Source organism: Punica granatum, chromosome 1, assembly GCF_007655135.1.
Source record: "Punica granatum isolate Tunisia-2019 chromosome 1, ASM765513v2, whole genome shotgun sequence".
Taxonomy (NCBI): Eukaryota; Viridiplantae; Streptophyta; class Magnoliopsida; order Myrtales; family Lythraceae; genus Punica; species Punica granatum.
The window spans coordinates 55,538,139-55,558,335 of record NC_045127.1 but is presented as its reverse complement, the minus strand read 5'-3'; the positions used below and the strand labels follow the sequence as shown (position 1 = coordinate 55,558,335).

General features: G+C 36.9%; 1 protein-coding gene and 1 long non-coding RNA gene across 4 annotated transcripts; one reads left to right on the top strand and one right to left on the bottom strand.

The window, feature by feature from the left end:
- Positions 1–9,562: 9,562 nt before the first annotated feature.
- LOC116198839 lies at positions 9,563–10,320 on the bottom strand. Its single transcript, XR_004155397.1, has 2 exons — positions 10,037–10,320; positions 9,563–9,721 (listed from the first exon to the last, which is right to left on the bottom strand). It is a non-coding gene; the product is annotated as an uncharacterized LOC116198839 (long non-coding RNA).
- Positions 10,321–12,191: 1,871 nt separating this feature from the next.
- LOC116189015 lies at positions 12,192–17,419 on the top strand. Of its 3 annotated transcripts, XM_031518506.1 has the most exons (10): positions 12,192–12,428; positions 12,606–12,867; positions 13,300–13,399; positions 14,086–14,121; positions 14,517–14,622; positions 14,753–14,847; positions 15,961–16,022; positions 16,131–16,227; positions 16,886–16,960; positions 17,097–17,419. In XM_031518506.1, the coding sequence occupies exons 2-9, from the start codon at positions 12,653–12,655 to the stop codon at positions 16,940–16,942; spliced, it is 768 nt and encodes a 255-aa protein (XP_031374366.1). In that variant the 5' UTR covers positions 12,192–12,428; positions 12,606–12,652; the 3' UTR covers positions 16,943–16,960; positions 17,097–17,419. The 3 variants fall into 3 exon arrangements, with proteins under 3 accessions (XP_031374366.1, XP_031374372.1, XP_031374358.1); XM_031518512.1 differs by having other exon boundaries at positions 12,193–12,428; positions 14,759–14,847; positions 16,886–17,419; XM_031518498.1 differs by having other exon boundaries at positions 12,193–12,428; positions 16,886–17,419.
- Positions 17,420–20,197: the final 2,778 nt, after the last annotated feature.

Sequence of the window (20,197 nt, the reverse complement as noted above, 5' to 3'; positions counted from 1 at the left end):
AAAACCCTATAAAACCCTAAAACCCTAAAACCCTAAAACCCTAAAACCCTAAAACCCTAAAAACCCTAAAACCCTAAAACCCTAAAACCCTATAAAACCCTAAAAAACCCTATAAAACCCTAAAACCCTAAAACCCTAAAACCCTAAAACCCCTAAAATGTACTGTTAAGTCCAATTAGCAATAACATCGAACTAGGGCCTCGAAAAGCTTTGAAGGCCCTAAAAGCCCCCCAAAAGCCCTAAAGCCCGCAAAACCCTAAAACCCATAAAGTCTAAAACCCTAAAGCTTCTAAAGCCCGGAAACCCTAAAACTCGATGAAGATTGTTTAGTTTGTTGAGGACGTGTTGGTGGACAAGGTGGCCGAGACGCTTTTCTTCTAAGCCACCTTCAGAGTCAGAGCCAAGGCGTCTTGGCCTCCTCACCCACCACCACGTCCCTGATGGATCCAACAATCTTCATCGATTACGACAAGAGGCACAGCATCCGGGATGCCCTGACTTTGAGCTAGCTATAGTGTCAAAGCCAGGGCATCCCGACCTCCTCATCTACTACCACATTCCCGATGAACGTGACAATCGTCGTCGGTTACTGCAAGAGGCATAGCCCACCACACCCCATATAAAGTTGAGCCAAAACATCCCGACCTCCTCACCTACCTCCACGTCCCCAACAAACCCGACAATTTTCATCAGTTACGATAGGAGGAGCAAACCCGCCACCACATCATCGAGAAACTCGACAATCTTCATCGCCTACAACAAGAGGCACAGCCCTCAAGACGCCCTAGCTTTGAGCTACCTACAGAGTCAAAGCCGGACCGTCCCGGCCTCCTCACCCTTTGCCACACCCTTAACAAACTCGACGATCTTCATCATTTACGGCAGGTGGCACCACCCCCCCATCCACTACCTGCACAGTCGGAGCCAAGACGTCTCGGCCTCCTCACCCACCACCAAGTCCCCAATAAACCCAGCAATCTTCATCGATTATAACAAGAAGCACAGCCCCCTAACCACCTATAGAGTCGGAGCCAGGGCGTCACGGCCGCCTCACCCACCACCAAGTCCCCAATAAACCCGACAATCTTCATCGAATATAGCAAGAAGCACAGCCCCCTAACCACCTACAGAGTCGGAGCCAGGGCGTCACGGCCTCCTCATTCACCACCATGTCTCCAACGAACCCGACAATCTTCATCAATTACGGTGATAGGCATAATGCCCCCACCACCTACAGAGTTAGAGCCAAGGCATCAGGGCCTTATCACCCGTCACCACATCCCCAATGAGCCCGGTAATCTTCATCGATTATGGGGTAATGTCATGCTGCCACATTACTCGTACAAGTCGAAAGGACCTAAAATATTAAAGGCATAACTCTCACCCTTACATAGATATATACATATATGTATGTATGTGGATACATGCATACATACATATACATACATGTATGTACATACATGATTGATTAGGTGGGGAAATTCTTCCCCGCCTTGAGGGGAATTGAAGTGTTCATTGTAATGGATTCAATATTATTATTATTGTTGTAATTAATTGTGTTAGCCAGCGTTCTACTTTTCCTTCTTGTAATTTCCTCAAAATATATATATAGTTATATATATTAACAATCTATTGATGTATATTCAAATTGACTACACATACGTACCTTATAATTGAAATCGATCGGAAGCTTCAATCACAATAAGACTTTGAGAGCCTAAAGCAACCCCACGATCAGTTGCATAAATAATGAGACAAAAAATGATATATTTTTGTTAAATCATCAATATTTGGTTATGTTTTATGAATATATCGTATTTGTTGATTGATAGTTTATGTAAGTCATTAGTAAATCGTGCTTTATGTTGATAGTCATATCAAGTCAATAAAGCGATCATTAATTTCTTGAACAACAACAAGAACAATAATAGACTACGCAACTTTTAAACGCTTTACATGAAAAATAAAAATAAAAAACATAAAGATTTAAATTGACATGTTATCGCTTTGATAGTGAATAACAAGCGGATTGATACTCGACTTATCAACATCAGATTATACGTACGGATCTAACCAGGAAATTGTTTCTTGATTTACGAATTCAGGCCTGGTGATAACGCACAACCAGCATGGGTACAACCCTCGAATTATCATAGCCAAAATGCTTTTTTTTAGTGTAGTATATGAAGTTTAGTTTCGGATGCCACGTGATGTTTAAACTGAAACTAGAATATCTGACAACAACGAAATAGGAGTACAACCATACCATAGCCTACCCGATTGTTTTCGGATACTCTATCGGAGATGAACGCGTCAACAATATTTGTAAAATATCCACTTAGGCCTATCTCCAACCCAAAAACTCGAGCTGATAAGTTGTGGTACTCAATCTCTGATAAATTTGTGGAATTCCTCTTATATTTCTGATGTGGGACTTAACTCATTCTTAACTCTCAACGTCCACCCTCACACGGCAACTTGATCCATCACGTGTCACGTACCATTAAAAACCCGCCCTCAACAACTGACCATGAGCCGGACATCCTCTTCCGTGCTTGGGCGAGACGAGGACAAACCAAACTAACCACGAGTTCCACAGTCGAACCTAACTTAACATGAGGCGCATTCTTCGCTGCCTCGAAACTGGACCTACCCACACTCGGGCCAACACGGGTGTATTTTTCAACTACCCTAACAAACAGACCTTACACCACGAGTTCCACAGTCGAACCTGACTTAACATGAGGCGCATTCTTCGCTGCCTCGAAACTGGACCTACCCACGCTCGGGCCAACACGGGTGTATTTTTCAACTACCCTAACAAACAGACCTTAAACCTAGCGTGGTGTGAGCCCACACACGTGCGCGCGGAAGCATAACCCGCTCTGATACAATGTAAAATATCTACTTGAACTTATAAACGATTGGGCATATCTCTAACATAAAAGCTCGAACTGGTAGGTTGTGGTACCCAATCTCTTATAAACTTGTGGAATTCTACTTATATTTCCGATGTGAGACTTAACTCGTTCTTTAACTCTTAACAATATTTATGACCTCGATCCCCTGAGTACTTTGTACGACCTCATACCAGAAGGTATGCATTTCTCAAGCCCCCTTCGAATTCATGTGTGTGCATGCCCTGCCATTTGGCTGACTGGTTTCGAACCATGTTAAGAAAGCAATCTTCATTCGGGAATAGCATGATACATTAAGTGTGTGATAGTGTCTCAATCACATTAAGTGAGGATTGCAGTATGTTTGATGTGCGTTCAAGAATGTCTTTGGCTACGTACTGGCTTTTGATCGCATCAAGTTGCAAATGAGAGAAAGTTCATTGAGTTTCATGGGCTGACATTATACGCTTTATGGGATTAATTGGTCCATTTTATAAGTTCCAATTTATCGATAATCTCAGCTCACATAGTAACCAACTTATTAATCCGCTCTTATTACGAAACAAAATATCCCTGATCCTCCTCGAGGTCGGGATTAGTTGGGACTACAAAGCTCGAGAAAAGGTTGAACACTCGTCAACAATTCCAAGAGCAAAAATAACTATAGTCGGTGCCAGCCTGATTAGGGACGCATAAGCCGGAGTTCTCGCCATGCTATTGGAAGCACTCCTTCTTGCAGTCAAATAGTTTGCAGCCTGTGGGATGTAGTGTTACAGAGTATCTCTTTGCCTCGCCCTGTGGGACCACGTACATTGCTGCACGTATAGATTATAAGAAATCATGCATGAGATTATTGCATGGTTATAGTTAATGATTGTAAATATTCATGACAATTTTTTTGGTTGAGATTATGAAATGTACTTGAGTTACCTGAAAAAATGAGGAAAGCGAGAAAAAGGCTAACGAAAGATGCAAAATTTGCCATCTCTCCTACGGTCAATATATTTCTGTGTTCAAAGGAGAATGATATATAGGAAGGGGAGATTAGTGATGACAATGGCTGTTATTTATAGTGTTGGGGTGATGCGCTGGGTAAATAATGTAATCCATGATATAAGGCAGCTTCTTTATACTTGTTATGAAATCAGTCACAAAAGTCATATTAATTAAGGTTGAGAGAATCAAAAGTTATTTATAAAAGTCATTTTAATTAAGTTTTTCATATATTTTAAAATACAATTTTTTAATAATGACAATATTTTATATATAATGGATTTGAAAAAAATATATACAACTTCCTGAATTTAAAAATTTATCTCAAGGAAGTAAATTTAGTTCAGTGTCGCAACTCTTGGATTCGGAATTATAAGGTTTCAGGTGCATCATCGTCCATTTTTATTCTTGTTGAAAGTTCATGAGCTTTCTTTATAACTAAAAAATTATATAATCGTAAGTCAAATGGAAACATTCAAAAACTCAATAGCAACTAGCATTTTTGAGTGATGAGCATGATGTTACATGCGGTATCACTGACCTAACCCAACCACGTGGGATTGGGGATAGGCTATGTCTTGGGTTTGCCCACGAGCCTGATTCGGTAGAAATTATGTCTCAACCCTAAAACCCAAGAGCCAAGCAAGAATGCTAAAAAGCTAAAAGGAGAGAGTGTATCACCTTACGATATCATAGTGGCAGGGTAAGGGGAGATTTGTGGTCTATAAGTAAGCTCTTAAGACCTCATTAATGGCTAGTATTTCTTTAGCAATGGATAGAATGCAGTATACAAATAACAGAGGAAGGAAAACTTTCTGACAGGGTCCACTCATGAAAATACAAGAAAAAGTTTCCAAGACAACCGTGCACTGAATTTTCTTGGTCTGCATCTCTACATGCAGCATTTTAAATTAAAAGACCTCTTCTGGTTTGTGCTCAATTAGCACTGATGACCCGTGACATCAATCTCATCAAGGATCACGACTAGTGCTAAGACAAAAGCGCAGTCAATATTGGGATGCCTAGTGACCATGGTTTCCGACCAGAATGCTCCGAGCAGTGTGTTAATTTCTTGTGCATGTAATTGTCTTTCGCGACCAGGCGATGAAGTGTGTTTTTTTGTTTAGTATTCAGTTCCCGGATTTCTCTTTTTCAGTGAACGCCCTCTACATACATCTGCAACCCCCTCCCCCTCTCCTTGAATTCAATTTTACATTCTTTTTATATGTCACTAGTTTAATTTAATATTAATATTTTAAATTTCTACCAACATGAAATTAGTTCATGTTGTATCATAAATTTATGTCACAATAATTAATGAAAGAAAATTACAGTTAATTGTATGAGATGAGAATGAAAACAAAGAAATTATTTAAAGGAGTATACGAAGAAGAAGGGCTTGCCGGAAGGATTGATCCTTGGAAGTTGCAGTACCCTTGACACTGTGGGTGAGGGGGCATTGGTTCCGCTCTACCATACATTGCAGTCTGCAGTAGCTGAAAAGAATTCCAAGACGACGGATCCTGGAAAAATTATATGGGAGAATTACCTATGGAAACCTACCAAGCATAATTTCAATTTGCACTCATTCTATCCAGGGGCGGCCCGTCTAGTAGGCCAGTGAGGCCTTCGCCTTAGGCCTCCGAAAATTATAGGCCTCAGGTGTATATCCCATTATTTAATATTATATTGATTTTGTAATTATAAATTAAAGCCTCTAGGAACTTATTTAACATTTATATCTCCATTTATTATCTTCATCAATTAGTGCACAATTACCTTACTAGTTTCCCACAATTCCTATATTTTATGTCCATCAAACCAATTTATTTTTCACTTCTCCATATATTCATTAGGTAGGGCACAATTACCTTATTATTCTCCTCCCTAACAATTAAACAACCAATTCTAATTTCCTTAATTAATTGAATATTTGAACTCTCATTCGAGGCTAATTAGGCACCACGTACATTAATTAGTAACTAGTCGTTAGGTCTGCGCTATGTGCAAGCTAGTTTGGAAATTTGTTACCGATCCGATACTCTTTAATTTTTTCATTTTTTTCGTCCTTATTTATATTGTGAGAGCAATTTATATAGGAAGAAGATTTGCATGAACGAAAATAATGATTGGATACTTCTTACATATTACTTTTTAATATTCCCCAAGATTACTTCTCTTTTTTAAAAAAATTTCAGTAAGTCTGACATTTTAATGATAGAAAATTTAAAAGAAAAAAGATCATCTCAAATAAATTGCTTAGACCTTATAACTTCCTTCATAGTTACTCTAATTTGTATTAAATAAATTGTGATATGTCAATACCATATAATGTCAAGTGTTATTCATTGATTGGTTAGCATATGAATGGTCACTTAATGTTAAACCCCCTTCATCCTACATGGCATGATGTATTTTGTCTTAGCTTTTTTTTCGGTAGAAAAACTGGGCAAAAGCCCAAGCCACTAAACATTACAAAGATGGGGTGTAGCAATCCCTACAAGATCCCCTAATAGTACAGAACCAAGACCATAAGGAACGGAACAAAGAAAATGCAAACCAAGAGGCCGAAAGATAGAACGTCGAGCAAGTCAATCTGCACAATTGTTTCCCTCTTGAAACACATGATATATCTGGACATCCTAATCCTTTGAGAGTAGCCCCTTAATATCATGAACAAGCGAACGATGACCGGGATCATGATCCCTTTGCAAATATATATAAAAATAAGCTCAAATTCTACCAGCAAGTGTACTGGGTCAGATCAAGTAATATAGTGATGAATAGAGTGTCGATCCCACAAGGATTAATTAAGTACTAAACCTATATTAGATTCTATTATTATCTAAGCAATCAAATTAAGAGAATTAACTAATTAACTACTAATCAACCTAAATCGTCACAAAGAGCAGAAAGAGAATTGTACGAAAATATATCAATTGAAAGTGGGAAAAACAGAATCCACCCTAGTTTCACTAATCAGATTGCCATCATGTTATATAGACTGATAGCTATGTGATTATTCAAGTGAGTTTATCAAGCCTTTAAAATTAAAGTCTTAAACCTCTAATTAATCAATCAGCTCCCGCATCTCTAATTAATAGTGGACTCTAAATTATAATCATACACCTTCCAGTGCTATGATTGTCTAATGCCCTAAATTAATTATCCCTAATGTCTTAGCGAATAACTAACTAGAAACATTGCATTAATCCCTGGATAATCTCTAATTAAACTAATTAACGCAGCTATCGCATTTAACTAATTAGTCTAATCAAGAATTCCTAACAAACACTATATCAACTCCCGTATCAATAGTGTTTCTAACAATTATAACCAATTAAGAATTAAAATTGAAATTATAGGAATTGCAATCATGAATCATCAACACATCTATTAATCCTATAACATGGCGACAATCATCATATTAGCTACCTAGGGTTTCATCATATTCCCACAAAAGAAGCTTAGAATATCATGGAATTGAAAACACAATTATAATTCCAAGGAGTCATTGCAATAGAATTCATATTCAGCAGTAAACTCAAGATATTGAATCCTAAAACAAAAACCCAACAATTCCTTTAAGGAATTATCTCTTCCACAATTCTTCGCTTCAAATCAATTGATCCAGGTGACGGCTCCAGACAAGACCCTCTCCAAAAACTCTCTAGGTTAAAAGAATGGTGAAAGATGGCTCCCCCCCTAGGGTTTCCTAATCTTGTTATGAGGAGTATTTATATCCACAACAAAAAAAAGATTTCCGAAAGATATATGCTGGCTCCAAATTGCGCAAAACTCCTCAATATTGCTCGTAATTCCATCTAAGTCCTCAAAGACCTACAATATCAAATTACACATAATTAAGCACCGACTTCTTATAATTTCTATAAAATTAATAATAATTTAACATGAATTGCACAATAAAATATGAGTATAATATGCCCTTATCAGATCACAACATGCAACCCCGAGAAGCCAATTACAAACCAACAAAGAATTATCTTCAAGAATGAGGTGCATGCATCCCTCCGTCCGAGCAAGGTTGAGATTTGAAAGGACTCCTCAAGTTCAGCCGACACCAATGAAGCATATCCGATATTATGTATGAAACCACTAACCTAATTGCCACGATCATCCCAGACAAGGCCACGAGCCCCAGCTGGACTCAAATTGCCCCGAGAAGCACCATCCGAATTTAGTTTGAACCAGCCTACGGGGGGCCACGTCCAGCTAACAAACTGCCATGTCTTCAAGCTGATTGGATCAGCTCGAACCTCACCATTCCTTGTCAAAGTAAAATTTCGAGAAATATGCACAATACGAGATGCCTCATCAAATGGCTGATGAAATTCCTCTTGAAACAACTCTTTAATCCTCCAATTCCACAATAACCAATATCCCACCCCAAAGATAATGGCCCAAAGCACAGAGTTAGCAGCACAAAGCGTAGGTCGAAAGTTGGACAAGCGCCATTCAAGGAGAATAAGAGAAAAGAAAGGTGAATTTGAGGATTGAGCAACCAGCTTCGTCCACATCAATTTAACAAGAGGAAAATCACGTAAAATATGAACTGATTCACTAGTCGTATTACATCGAATACAAAGAGCAGAATCCGCAAGATGATATCTTACCCAGTATTTCTAGGTTAAAAGACAACCATGGGCTGCAAGCCAAAGGAAGTGGCGGATTCGAAGGGGACCTTCTCAGCGCCATATAATTTTCCACAAAGGATCCCAACCCAGACCAGGCTGATCAATAATAAGAGCATATGCTGAGGCTACTGTATAAAGTCCCAGAGGACTAGGCCTCCAAAATATTTCACCCCGACCAGCCGAAAGAACAGGTGGTTGTGTAGCAACAATCCGTAGCAAGGTAGTATGATTCATATGTAGAAGCAATATAATTTGTCTTAGCTTTTAATACTGAACCAGGTGCAGGTACATAAAAATATTTTTTTATTGGGTATGGCCCCATATCTCACCGAAAAATATTAAGCTACCAAAAAATCTTTTAAGTTATAAATTTTTTTTAATTTAAAAACAATTCAAGAAATTTTTCATCTTTAAGGAGGTAGTCTACTTATGAACGGAGAAAGAATGGACAAATAAAGGAATCTATCCTAAAGAATTAAATACTTCTAGAAGTCAAGAAGACAATCAAATAACGACTTCTCATAAGCATTTACCGACTTTCATATATTGTTATAGATTTGAACATATGGCTAACCACGAGCGGAGAGGCATAAACGAAAGAATTTCATGAGTCCAATATGCTTATGTGAAAAGTTCTAGTTGCATGCAGAGAATTATTGGACATAATAAACAACATATAGATAAAAACTCATTTTAAAGAGCAAGAAATTCAATTCCCGCGTAGAAGCAATCAACGAACCATTGGAAAATGCATTCCTCCACACAAATTTTTCTTTTTTGTTTTCCTCTTTGTTCCTTTTATGGTGATAAATATTAGCACCCCAAGAAAATCATGAATATATAAATATACGCATATATTGAAAACGGTGTATCTTAATATGGAAAAAGTTCATCAAAGTAATTGAACATTGGGAAGGCTTGTTATCTATTTTTTATGAAATTATTCTATAAATAGCATAATTATCTTTTCAAATGAGATCATAATTTGCATATACATTCAAGCAAAATATTCAAGGATAATAAAATGATATTTGTTTATTTTCTTCGAGTTCAAACTACAACACAGTGAGCTATGATTAAATCAGCACATCCAAGAGCGGGGCTCATCTGGTGAAGGCATGGATTGCGATCTTCCAATTGATCACTCCATCGGAAATTTAGTTAGGAGAACTAATTCTGCAGATTGTCAGTAGATAATTATTGGACATAATGAACAATAGATAGATAAAAACTCGATTTTTAAGAGTGAGGAAATCGTGAATCTTCCAACAAGAGGAGTATAACAATCAAGAATACTTATAAAATGAGGAACAAAATCAAGAAATATTCACAATTCTAAATCCAATAATAATAAAAAAAAATGGGCATTTCTTAGGAGCTTACTCGCCAACGAAGAAAAGCCAAAAAATACCCATAATCAAAGGAAATCTCGTCAACAAAGAAGAGCCAAAGACATATCAATGGAAGGCAAAGAGGAAATGCATTTACCACCTTGACGGAAGCAGCGGTGGCATTGACAATGTCCTTCTTCCTGGTGATGAGGCTGGTAACCACTGGAGAACTGGACCAAGACAAAAATTAAGCCAAACGGGAAACGTAGAGATGAAGGTGGCAACGAGGCCTAGCTAGTGGTCAATGCCCACAAGATGGGACTGGAACACTATCATTCTAGCCAACAAAAGCGGAGACGAAAAGAAAAGTCGGACACGGTACCATTAAGGTCTCGCAAAAGTAGATGGGAAAGGAATTGTTGAATAATCAAATGTCAAATGCTAGAGGGAGGCGAGAGAGAGAGAGAGGGGCAAAATTGTCCCTAGCCGAATGTGGTGGAGATTCTTTATGGCTCGTTTATTTTGTAGGTAAGATTTTAAAATTTTATTTTAATTTATCTATATTTATAACAAAATAACTCATATAAAGTCAAAGGATATGCCTCATACATAAATATTTATACCACTCTATTACAATATAACTTCATAATTAATAAATTCTCTACATCAACTCTTCAAAATCTGATTTTAAAATGTTACTTACAAACCAAATGCAGTGTAAATCCGAAATGCCGAGAGAGATGGAGATAGACTCTTCGAGCAAAGCTGAAGAGAAAAGTGTGTGAAATGGCTAATCAACGCATGCCAATGGACAATGCATTGATTGATTCTTTTTTTTCATCTACACCAACCCTTTAAAATCTGATTTTAAAATATTACTTATAAACTAAACGCAGTGTAAAGCTCCGAAATGCCAGAAGAGATGGAGATAGACTTTTCGAGCAAAGCTGAAGAGAAGAGTGTGTGAAATGGCTAATCAAGGCATGCCAATGGACAATGCATTGATTGATTCTTTTTTTTCATTCTTGCCGTATGCATCCATTCATTTTTACGTTAAATTCCACATTAAAAGTTAGAAAATTCCTTTCTTTCTTTTGCCAAATATGATTTCTTTCTTTGAAAGCAAATAGAAAGTGCATTTATTGAATTTTTATTCTTCTTTTTTAGTGCCATAAGCAATCATTCGTTTCTCTATTAAAAGTAAGAAATAATTAATTTTTTTAACAGAAGGCGAATGAAAAGACGATCAATCAGAAGCCAAAGAAATAATAAAAAAAGTGACGTGGCAATCCCTCAAAGATTGAACGGAGGCCTCTCATAGCACAAGCGCGAAGAGCTAACTTTAATATATTATAAATAGATATGGAAGAATTTTCCTCCAACTCTGTAAGCAATCCTCGAGGATATTTAATGACTAAGAACATCAATTCTTTATAGGGAAAATAACGTCATGTATCCCAACATTTACATGTTATCTTAATTTTATCCCAACGTCAATTTTTTTTCTGAGGTATCCTAACGTTAATAATTTGATTTCAAATTCATCCCGCTGTAAAAGTTCCGTCCATTTTTTACGAAAAGCTGACGTGGCCCATCAATTGCTTGACGGAGCTGATGTGGGGAGTGTGTGAGTCCCGATATAAGGAAAAAAATTACACTATATATCCCAACATTTTTGTTGCTTCTCAGTTTCATCATAACCTTTTGATACTTTCTCAATTTTATTTCAATATTTCGATAGTTTCTCAGTTTTATCCCAATCTTTTACTATTTTCTCAATATAATCCCAACATGTTAGGATAAATTTGAGAAATTATGAAAAGATTGAGATAAAATTGAGAAAAAAATAAAAAGCTTGAGATAAAATTAAGAAAATATTAAAAGGTTGGGATAAATAATGTTATTTTTCATTTGTATTAGGATCCACACACTCTTCATGTCAGCACCATCAAGTAATTAACGCATCACGTTAGCATTTCCGTTAAAAATTGACGGAATTTTTACGACGGGATAGATTTGACACCAAACCATTAATGTTATAATACCTCTAAAAAAATTGACGTATGGGACAAAATTAAAACAACATGTGAATATTAGGATATATGAGTAATTTTTCTACTTTTTATATATCAAATAGGCACTGTTATTGATAGTAAATATTATTAAATTTATAACACATATGTATATAATAAAATTAGCAAAATAAATTTTTTTTTAAAAAAAAAAGAACAAGAAGAATATTACATTTTATCTTATGCAACCAACAAGCTCTATGACTAATTTTAAAATATATGAGACAAAAATTTGCTGTTTGGGGTTAACTTGGGGTTTGGGTTTCACACCCTGCCCCGTTCTTTCGCAGTCTTTCTTGTCTTTAGTCCTCTCAATCCACGTAAGTTTCCCTGTGGGGTTCCTACCATTGTTGCTCGGTGGCAGATGATCTAAAGCCCCTTCCTGCTCCGACGTCTCTCTCTCTTGGGGATCTCTCATTTCCAGCGTAACTTCTGTCGCTCCTGCAGCCACTCTGTTATGGCACAGTTGAAGTGAAATAGGTACAAATTACCATTTTAGGGTTTGATAATTTACAGATTTCCGGCCTAATTAGTGAATGGATTCCATTTGCGATTGTCGGCTGATCGTCCAAGCAGGGCAGAGATACTCCCTGTTGTTTCAATCTAGTGCTGCAAGTGCTCCTTGTCCTAAATAGTCCTCAACTTTCATATTCTCAGTTGGGTCAACCGCTCTCACTGTCTTTGCCCCTGCTGAATTGGTCTCGATGATGGGGGATGGCTACTACGGTGTCAGCAGTGCACCTGGTATCATTTTCACTGCTGGGAACTCTACCCCTGTTGTTAACAATCCGGGATTAGCCCAAGCAAGGAGCTCTTCAGGTTCCCTCCTCGATTCAGAACCAGGTCTTAAGCACGATACGGGATTGGCAGTAGAGTGGTCTATCACTGAACAGTACAAACTGGAAGAAGGCCTCATCAAGTGAGTCAGTTGTCTGATTCATACCTATGGAAGTAAAGTTATCATTATTCACCTTTTTATATAAGATATACTCGAAATTTGCACTTACCGTAGCCTAAATTTTCATGCTCAGAGAACGCTTCTTCCATAATATTGTGTCTGTACTTATGATTGGACCACCGTGTTATGTAGAAAAATTGGCTCTTTATGCTCTTTTACTTCTATGATTTAGTTCATGGTGTTTTTTGCTGAACATTCTAAAACAAGTCAGTTGGAGGCTACATTACTTATGGATTTCAAGTGCAACATGGTTTTGAACTCTTTATTTTTATCCTGTGTGCACGTGTGTATATATGTCTCATTTCATGTTTGCACAGTGTAATACAATGTTGAGAATCCCTCTAGTTCATGTATTTGATTTGATAGGCTGATTTTCCTTTCATTAAATTGTAGATATGCTGATGAACCAAGTATTATGAGATATATAAAGATAGCAGCCACTTTGCAAGATAAGACAGTCCGTGACGTTGCCTTGAGGTGTAGATGGATGACGGTAAGTTCATACACTGATCATTCTGCCTATCAGTGACTACTTGGGGCTTTTAAAAATATATATATATTAAAATTGGTTCTTATTTATAGCTACAACATTTGGCATAAAATTCATCTCGATTCTCAAGTACCGTTTCATCTCACCCATTGTTATTATTGACATAGCAATGAGGCCCCATGCTATTTGCCCCCCTTTCTTCCATATCTTCTGGCTGAGTGCTTTGATAGCAGATGAAACTGATACTAGGGGTTATGAATTCATTGGCCTTCTCGCTTGCACCTGCATAATTAATTTTTTAGGCCTTATCGAGCATCACGCCTTCCTGTTTTGTCATCTTTTCATATTTGTTGCAGGAAATACTTATTTTAATAAATATACATGGATAGGAATTGGTTCTAAGAAGAACAAAGTAAATGAGGAAACCGAATAGTGCCGTTATACCCTAAATATGAATGATTCAATCCCCTTAAGGATTATGTCAGTTCTTATTGTTTAGTCTCTTAATGACCAAATGTTTAATCTTTATCAAAAGCTTCCATTTGAAAGGACTGCAATAGCTAAGCTTTTTTTCCTTGTTTTGTTAATAAAAAAGTTGTAATAATGGCATCTATTTTATGCTTCGCTTGTATCTATTGACTTATGTTGATCACTGAATACATTAATATTTGTTAATGCAATTGTTTCAGAGGAAGCGACCTGGGAAGAAAGTAAACATTAGGAAGGTGCGTACTCATCCTAATGATTCAATGCTATTATACTATATGGGTGGTAGACATCTCTAAGAATCCGCTTTTCTGTCACTACCAGACGTGGCAAGATCTTCCTTTTTCTATTGTGATGCAATTTGTTTACTTCATGCAGTCTTCTTTTTTCTTATCTCCCCCCTTTTTTTGTCCCAAACATCCTGCTGTCACTTTTGCTTAATGAGAAAGTAATAACGGCAGGTACTTCAATTACATAGTATATCACATGCTTTATTGAGAAGCATAACTACAGAAGCCAAAAAAATAAAATGCAGATATACAATTTGTGATGGCAGCATTATCATGCTAAGATCATGCTTTTCTCTAGATATAATATGTTACTTTTGCTGATAATATAATTTTGAATGATGCAGTTGGCAGAATCATCCTCCAAGAGTTCTGCAGCTCTGCCAGTGAACATGGCTGCATATGCTCCTGTTATCCACCATATGAACCAAAATGACATGATTCCTTTTGAGGGTGAGTGAACATAGCTCGGATCAACTTTAAAATTGAATTAATGGCTTCATTTAATTTTTCATATGCGTTTAGGCTTGGTTATATACTCACTTTCCATATGTTCAAATTGCGGATTACCCTTCTGGGTTAGTATCAGGAACCAGTGGCAGTGCCAACCCTAGGAATCTATTGGAACAGAACACCCAGGCATTTAGCCGAATTAGAGCCAATCTTCATCTCCTTAAGGTAAATTCCTGTTGGCTTGATACTTCCATACTGCTTCAGCTTTTCTTTTTTCTTTTTTTCTTTTTTCATGTTATGGTCAAATTTACACATTCATCAGTATCTGATTTCTTTCGTGGCCGCCAAAATATCCGTCACTGTGGTGCTTTTTTATTATTTCGATGGTGTCTTTATATTAGGCCAATTGGATACATTTTTAGCTGCCATCACACTTACCACTATACATATCCTTAACGCTCCTGACCCCACCAGACATGTCATTACTATTGTAACTTCTATCTTTTTCTTGCTTCAATTAACCAGAACTGAAGCTGCATAGTCTCATATGATATTGTTTTCAATCGATTTTTATACGAACAATATCTTGAGTATTAGTTTTGGAAATTATATAACTTCAGGGACTGCAACTAAAGATGTCTACAAAGCAAGAATGTTGGCTTTTTGAAAATGCTGGGACATTATCATTAAGATGTGGTTGCAACATTTCGCTGGCCCATTAATAGCTAGTGCTGCCTAATATCCTCCGGCATTAGTGGTCTAACATCCATGTTATATGGTAATTGAGAAGCACCTCAGGCTTCCATAGTTAAGTTCTTCAGAATATTGGCAGAGATCCCACGTTTTTCGAGCTTCACACAAGTACACTTTTGGCATGAAAAAATGTTCTTAATCAACCCAACTGAGTAACTAATTGCAGCAGCAATCTTGTAGGAGAGCAAATTGGGTAGCATTCTGTAGTCTAAGAATGGTTTTGGCTTTCTGTCTCTGCATAATTTAAGTTATTATGAATAGGTTCCGTAATGTTTTATATTTTCAAAACTGCCCCGCCTCCAACACCACCTACCTCCTCCCCACGTGGCCCTGCCGGATCTGGCCCAAGCCAGCTTGTTGCCGCCCACCTACACCCAATAAAAAGTAACCAGAGGGATTCCCTCTTGCTGCGACCGCATTGAGGGTTATGGTTGTTGGCATTCATCCAACCTAAACCCAGTTAAAGGGTCAATTAAGGAGAGGATCGCGGTGTAGAATAATAGTGGGTAGTGCCTCCTTTTCAATTTTGTCTTCCTCATTTCACTTAATATGGCGGAACCTCATTTCTATGATTCTCTTCCACAGTTACAGGATAATATTGACCTCTTCTGTTGCGCAAGGAACAATATTGCTGCAATCCTGAACAAGTATGGGAGCTTTCACTCTCTTATCTGCTGGTTTTTATTTCAAAATTAGTGTCCAAAATTTGACAGCCCTGGCTGCTTTCTATTCATACATACTTCTTCATATTGCAGCATGCGAAACGTGCCCGGTATAATGAGCCAGATGCCACCACTTCCTGTATCCATTGATGAAGATCTCGCAAATGCCATATTGCCCTATGCGGCTCGGGTAACTCGTCCTGCATTTGTGCTCTACAGTTAAACGAAGTTTACATTGTCAGAATGTACTACGTCCCGTAAAGATTTTAGAACTGATCAGGGTTTCTTTTCTTTTGTGAGAAAGATAGGATGCAACTATTAGCAAAAGATCACATACTACTGTATATTTACGGGACCACCGCCATGGGTCTGTAATGAACCCATGCCATTCTTTAATTTGGTGCGCAGTTGGGGAATAGGGATGGTGCACGGTGCTGTATCTCTTGAGTTTTATGTGACGGAAGCTATCCCATAAATGAGAAGTTTTCATGCATAGCATGGTGTTTTCTCATTAGTTCTTCATGTATGATACTGTTTTGAGTTCAGTCTTCCTAATCTGTCAAGACTTACAAGGTAGATTTTGAATTATCTTATTGCTTAAAACAATGGCCTACAACCATGGCTGGTTACCCATCTTAGTCTTGTTTGATGAAATTAACTAGTTAAAATTTATTGAAGGATAAAAGGAGGGGGGCTTGGAAAGGGTGAGGGAGGGGCTGGATTCTGAAGAACTTGTTATGCAAAAATATTTAATTGTTTTCTTTTTATGTCAATTCATCCTCTCCCACATTTTCCCTTCTTTTAGGACAAGCTAAGTTAGTCTGATTGTAATTTTCTTGTCCATCCAGCCAATGGGTTTTGGTTCGGGTGGTGGAATTCCCTTGAAGCAGGAGCCAAGGTGCTGAAGGAGACCTATTCTTGAGGTTGAATGATATATGCCTGCACTGTACAAAGTACATTGATTTCCTGCTCTAACTGCACAAGCTGCTCGGAGAGTGTTCTTCACTGTGTCGGCTTCTCTGCTCATCATGCTTCTTGGGTCCCAAATGATGTGTCCAGGTACAATATTGGATGCAGGATTACCTCTCTTGATGCTGATTCCAACTACCAACCTGTAGAACTAAACTACGGTCCTTCTGGGTTCGGGGGAAATAACCTCTGATCAATTAAAGCTTCTCGTCTGGTTGGAATTTGAGTGGTAAGGCACGCGCGTGTGTAAATTATACGCAGAATAAATCCTAGTCTAGTCTTTTGCGTGATTTGTATCTTTGTAGTATATACTGAGGTGTTTTTGTTCCATATATATAATGCTTGAGTCAGCTGACCATGAATTCTGCTTGGTGGTTTTCTCCTCGTGAAGTGGTAAGGAAAGTCCTTTTATATGCTTATCATCTTCGCTTTACTGCGATTCCCACAGGATGGGGCAGTTATTGCTGTCCTATGGACTCCCTTGTATTGATATGAAGCAGTTCGCAAGATAAAACAGCCTCCCAGATTTTTCCTGAGCAAAAAGTGAACGAGGCTGCCAGATTTCAGACACCAAAAATGCTTCAACTATGTAATTCTAAATAGGTATCCGAACAAAAGTTTGCGCTTTGTAAAGGCTTTTATTGCTATCCAAAATTACAGCATCTTTGCCTGCCACGCGTGGATATAGTGGGGTCGCTTCTTGTTCTTTCACTGACTTGGGAGTAGGTTCCCCGAAAGGTATTGGATTGGTGGTGGTTGCAGTGCACCCACACTGACAATTAGGTGATAACTGAGATGTTGCGCGGATGGATTTTAATTTTTAATAATATGTAATATTTAAAATTAAGCATGCTATGAATTTTTATAAAAAACATTTGTGGATTCAGATTGTTTCACTTTAAATATTGGAGGAGTTTAGAGGAAAATTATTGTTATCAATGACCAGAATTTTAATATTCTAAATGAGAGTTTTTGTTTCCTATGCCAAAATCATAGGATTTAAGATTATTATTTGAAAAAAGTAAAAAAATTACAAATTATACGATTAGAAATTGATGAATAATTTTATGAGAAAAAATAACGGGTGAATTTTTCAAGGGGGAAATTTTAGTTTTAATCCTTTATGTTTAAGTGTTTTTCTATTTTCGTCCTTTTTCTTTTCTTTTTTTTTCGCTTTCATCCTATACTTTTAAACACTTTTCTCATTCAATCACTCTACTACACAAAACCATTAGATCCTACTAACTGGAGCCATATTAGCAGCCACGTATTGATAACCGTTCCACATCTACATTAAAAAAAAAAAAAGGTAAATAGATGAAGAATTGGTTGTCTTCAACCTCCCCACCAAAAAAAAAATCGAAAATTCTCGAAGCCCATATACTATCAGAAGAGTAATCTTTATCTTATTTGGCTGCATCCCACAATCCAAAAAATCATTATTTTCTATCTATTCCATGTTTATTCCCACTTTTTTTTCCCCTCAATCCACTTCAATTGAAGACAGAAAACAACAATTTTAACAATAAAAGAACCAACTTTAATTTAACAAGAGCTAGACTATAAACAAAGCTCATGACCAATGAAATGAAATCTAAAAAACTTAAACAAATATTAATAAAGAATTGACATAAGAAAACAAGACAACGAAACACATGGAGAAAATTCGTGTTGAGCTGGCCGATGAGAGCGCATTGTCGATGTACAGGACCCAATAATCATTGGTAACAACAGGGGAGATGAGCGGGAACAGAGGGATGTAGAACCTGACCTTGAGCTTGGCCTCGTCACTGGTGAGGTCAAGCTTACAAGCAATGCTCGCAACTCCTCTTGCCGTCACTCCTACAAGTGTCATTGAGATCAGGGACAATGCCGTTTGTTGAGGGTGTAGGTGTGGCCTTGGTGTCAATGCTGTTACGGGGAAGGAGGGAATCTTGTACCACCTTCCTGTGTACGATGCTATTGGTGTTTGGGCTCTAGGAGTTGCAAAGCACAAGAAGCCGACCTTTTTTTTAGGAAGAATTCAATGAGTTTTCCATCTATTGATTTTATTTATTTATTGTTGAAGGTTGATTTTACCAAGCACCTAATGCCGCTCCAAGTTATTTAACAGATTTTTGTAACTAAATGATTGAAATAGAATAGTATATGAAGATAAAGGATGAAAACAGAAAATATATATATATATATATATAGAAAAAATGACGAAAATAAAAAAGCACTTAAACCTAAAGGACTAAAACTATAGTATTCTTTTTTCAAGTATAGGTAAAAGCCAATCTTGAAAAGATAGTTATTTAAACCTAAAGGACTAAAACTATAGTTTTCCTATTTTTCAAGTATAGGCAAATGCAAATCTTGGAAAGATGGTTATTTAAGGTACTTATTCAAATTGTATATATTATATCATATTATACAAGATGCATGCCGGTGTTACGACGCCGTAATTATTTTCTCCTAATATAATTAAAAATTTTAAATATATTTATTTAACAATTTTATAATATATATATATATATGTAAGCAGATTGTTTGCAATGATTTATTAATCAAATTAATTAAAAATAAAAATAAGGAATTGTAAATGAGAGATGGAAAAGGGAGGTGAGAATTGAATATTTGTGAGGAGAGAGAGGAGAAAGGAGAGAGAAGGAAGAGGAATGAGAGGAGAGAGGAGAGAATTATGGGAGTGACGTTATTTAGCAGTTGAAAGTCGTATATAAATTTATTAATTTATCCTTAATTGCTTCTTAATCAAAAGGCTAGTACTTATTTATGTTATTTTCAGTATTTACATTTTAGGAAATGAAGGTTACCCCAGCTTCCACCCTATTCCAGCTTCGTTTGAGAGAATAATGTTTGGTGAACTATTTCAATGGTTTGGCTAATTTTTACGATTGAAAACATTATTTTCTCAAGCAAATTGATAGATGATTTTAAAAACTATTTCTACTTATTTTCTATTTTAAACATTAATTTAAATTTCAACAATTTTAAATTGTTACATCCCAAACATTTTACTTATTTTAAAATCAGTTCTTATTTTTCAGCAATTATACTCTAGTAGTTTTATTTGAGCAACACTCCTAAATCAAGCCTCCATTTTGTAATATATATTATAATTGCTTTTACTATCAATATTTTATTCAATTCAATTTTTGACCGATTACAAAATCGGAATTGTCATCTTA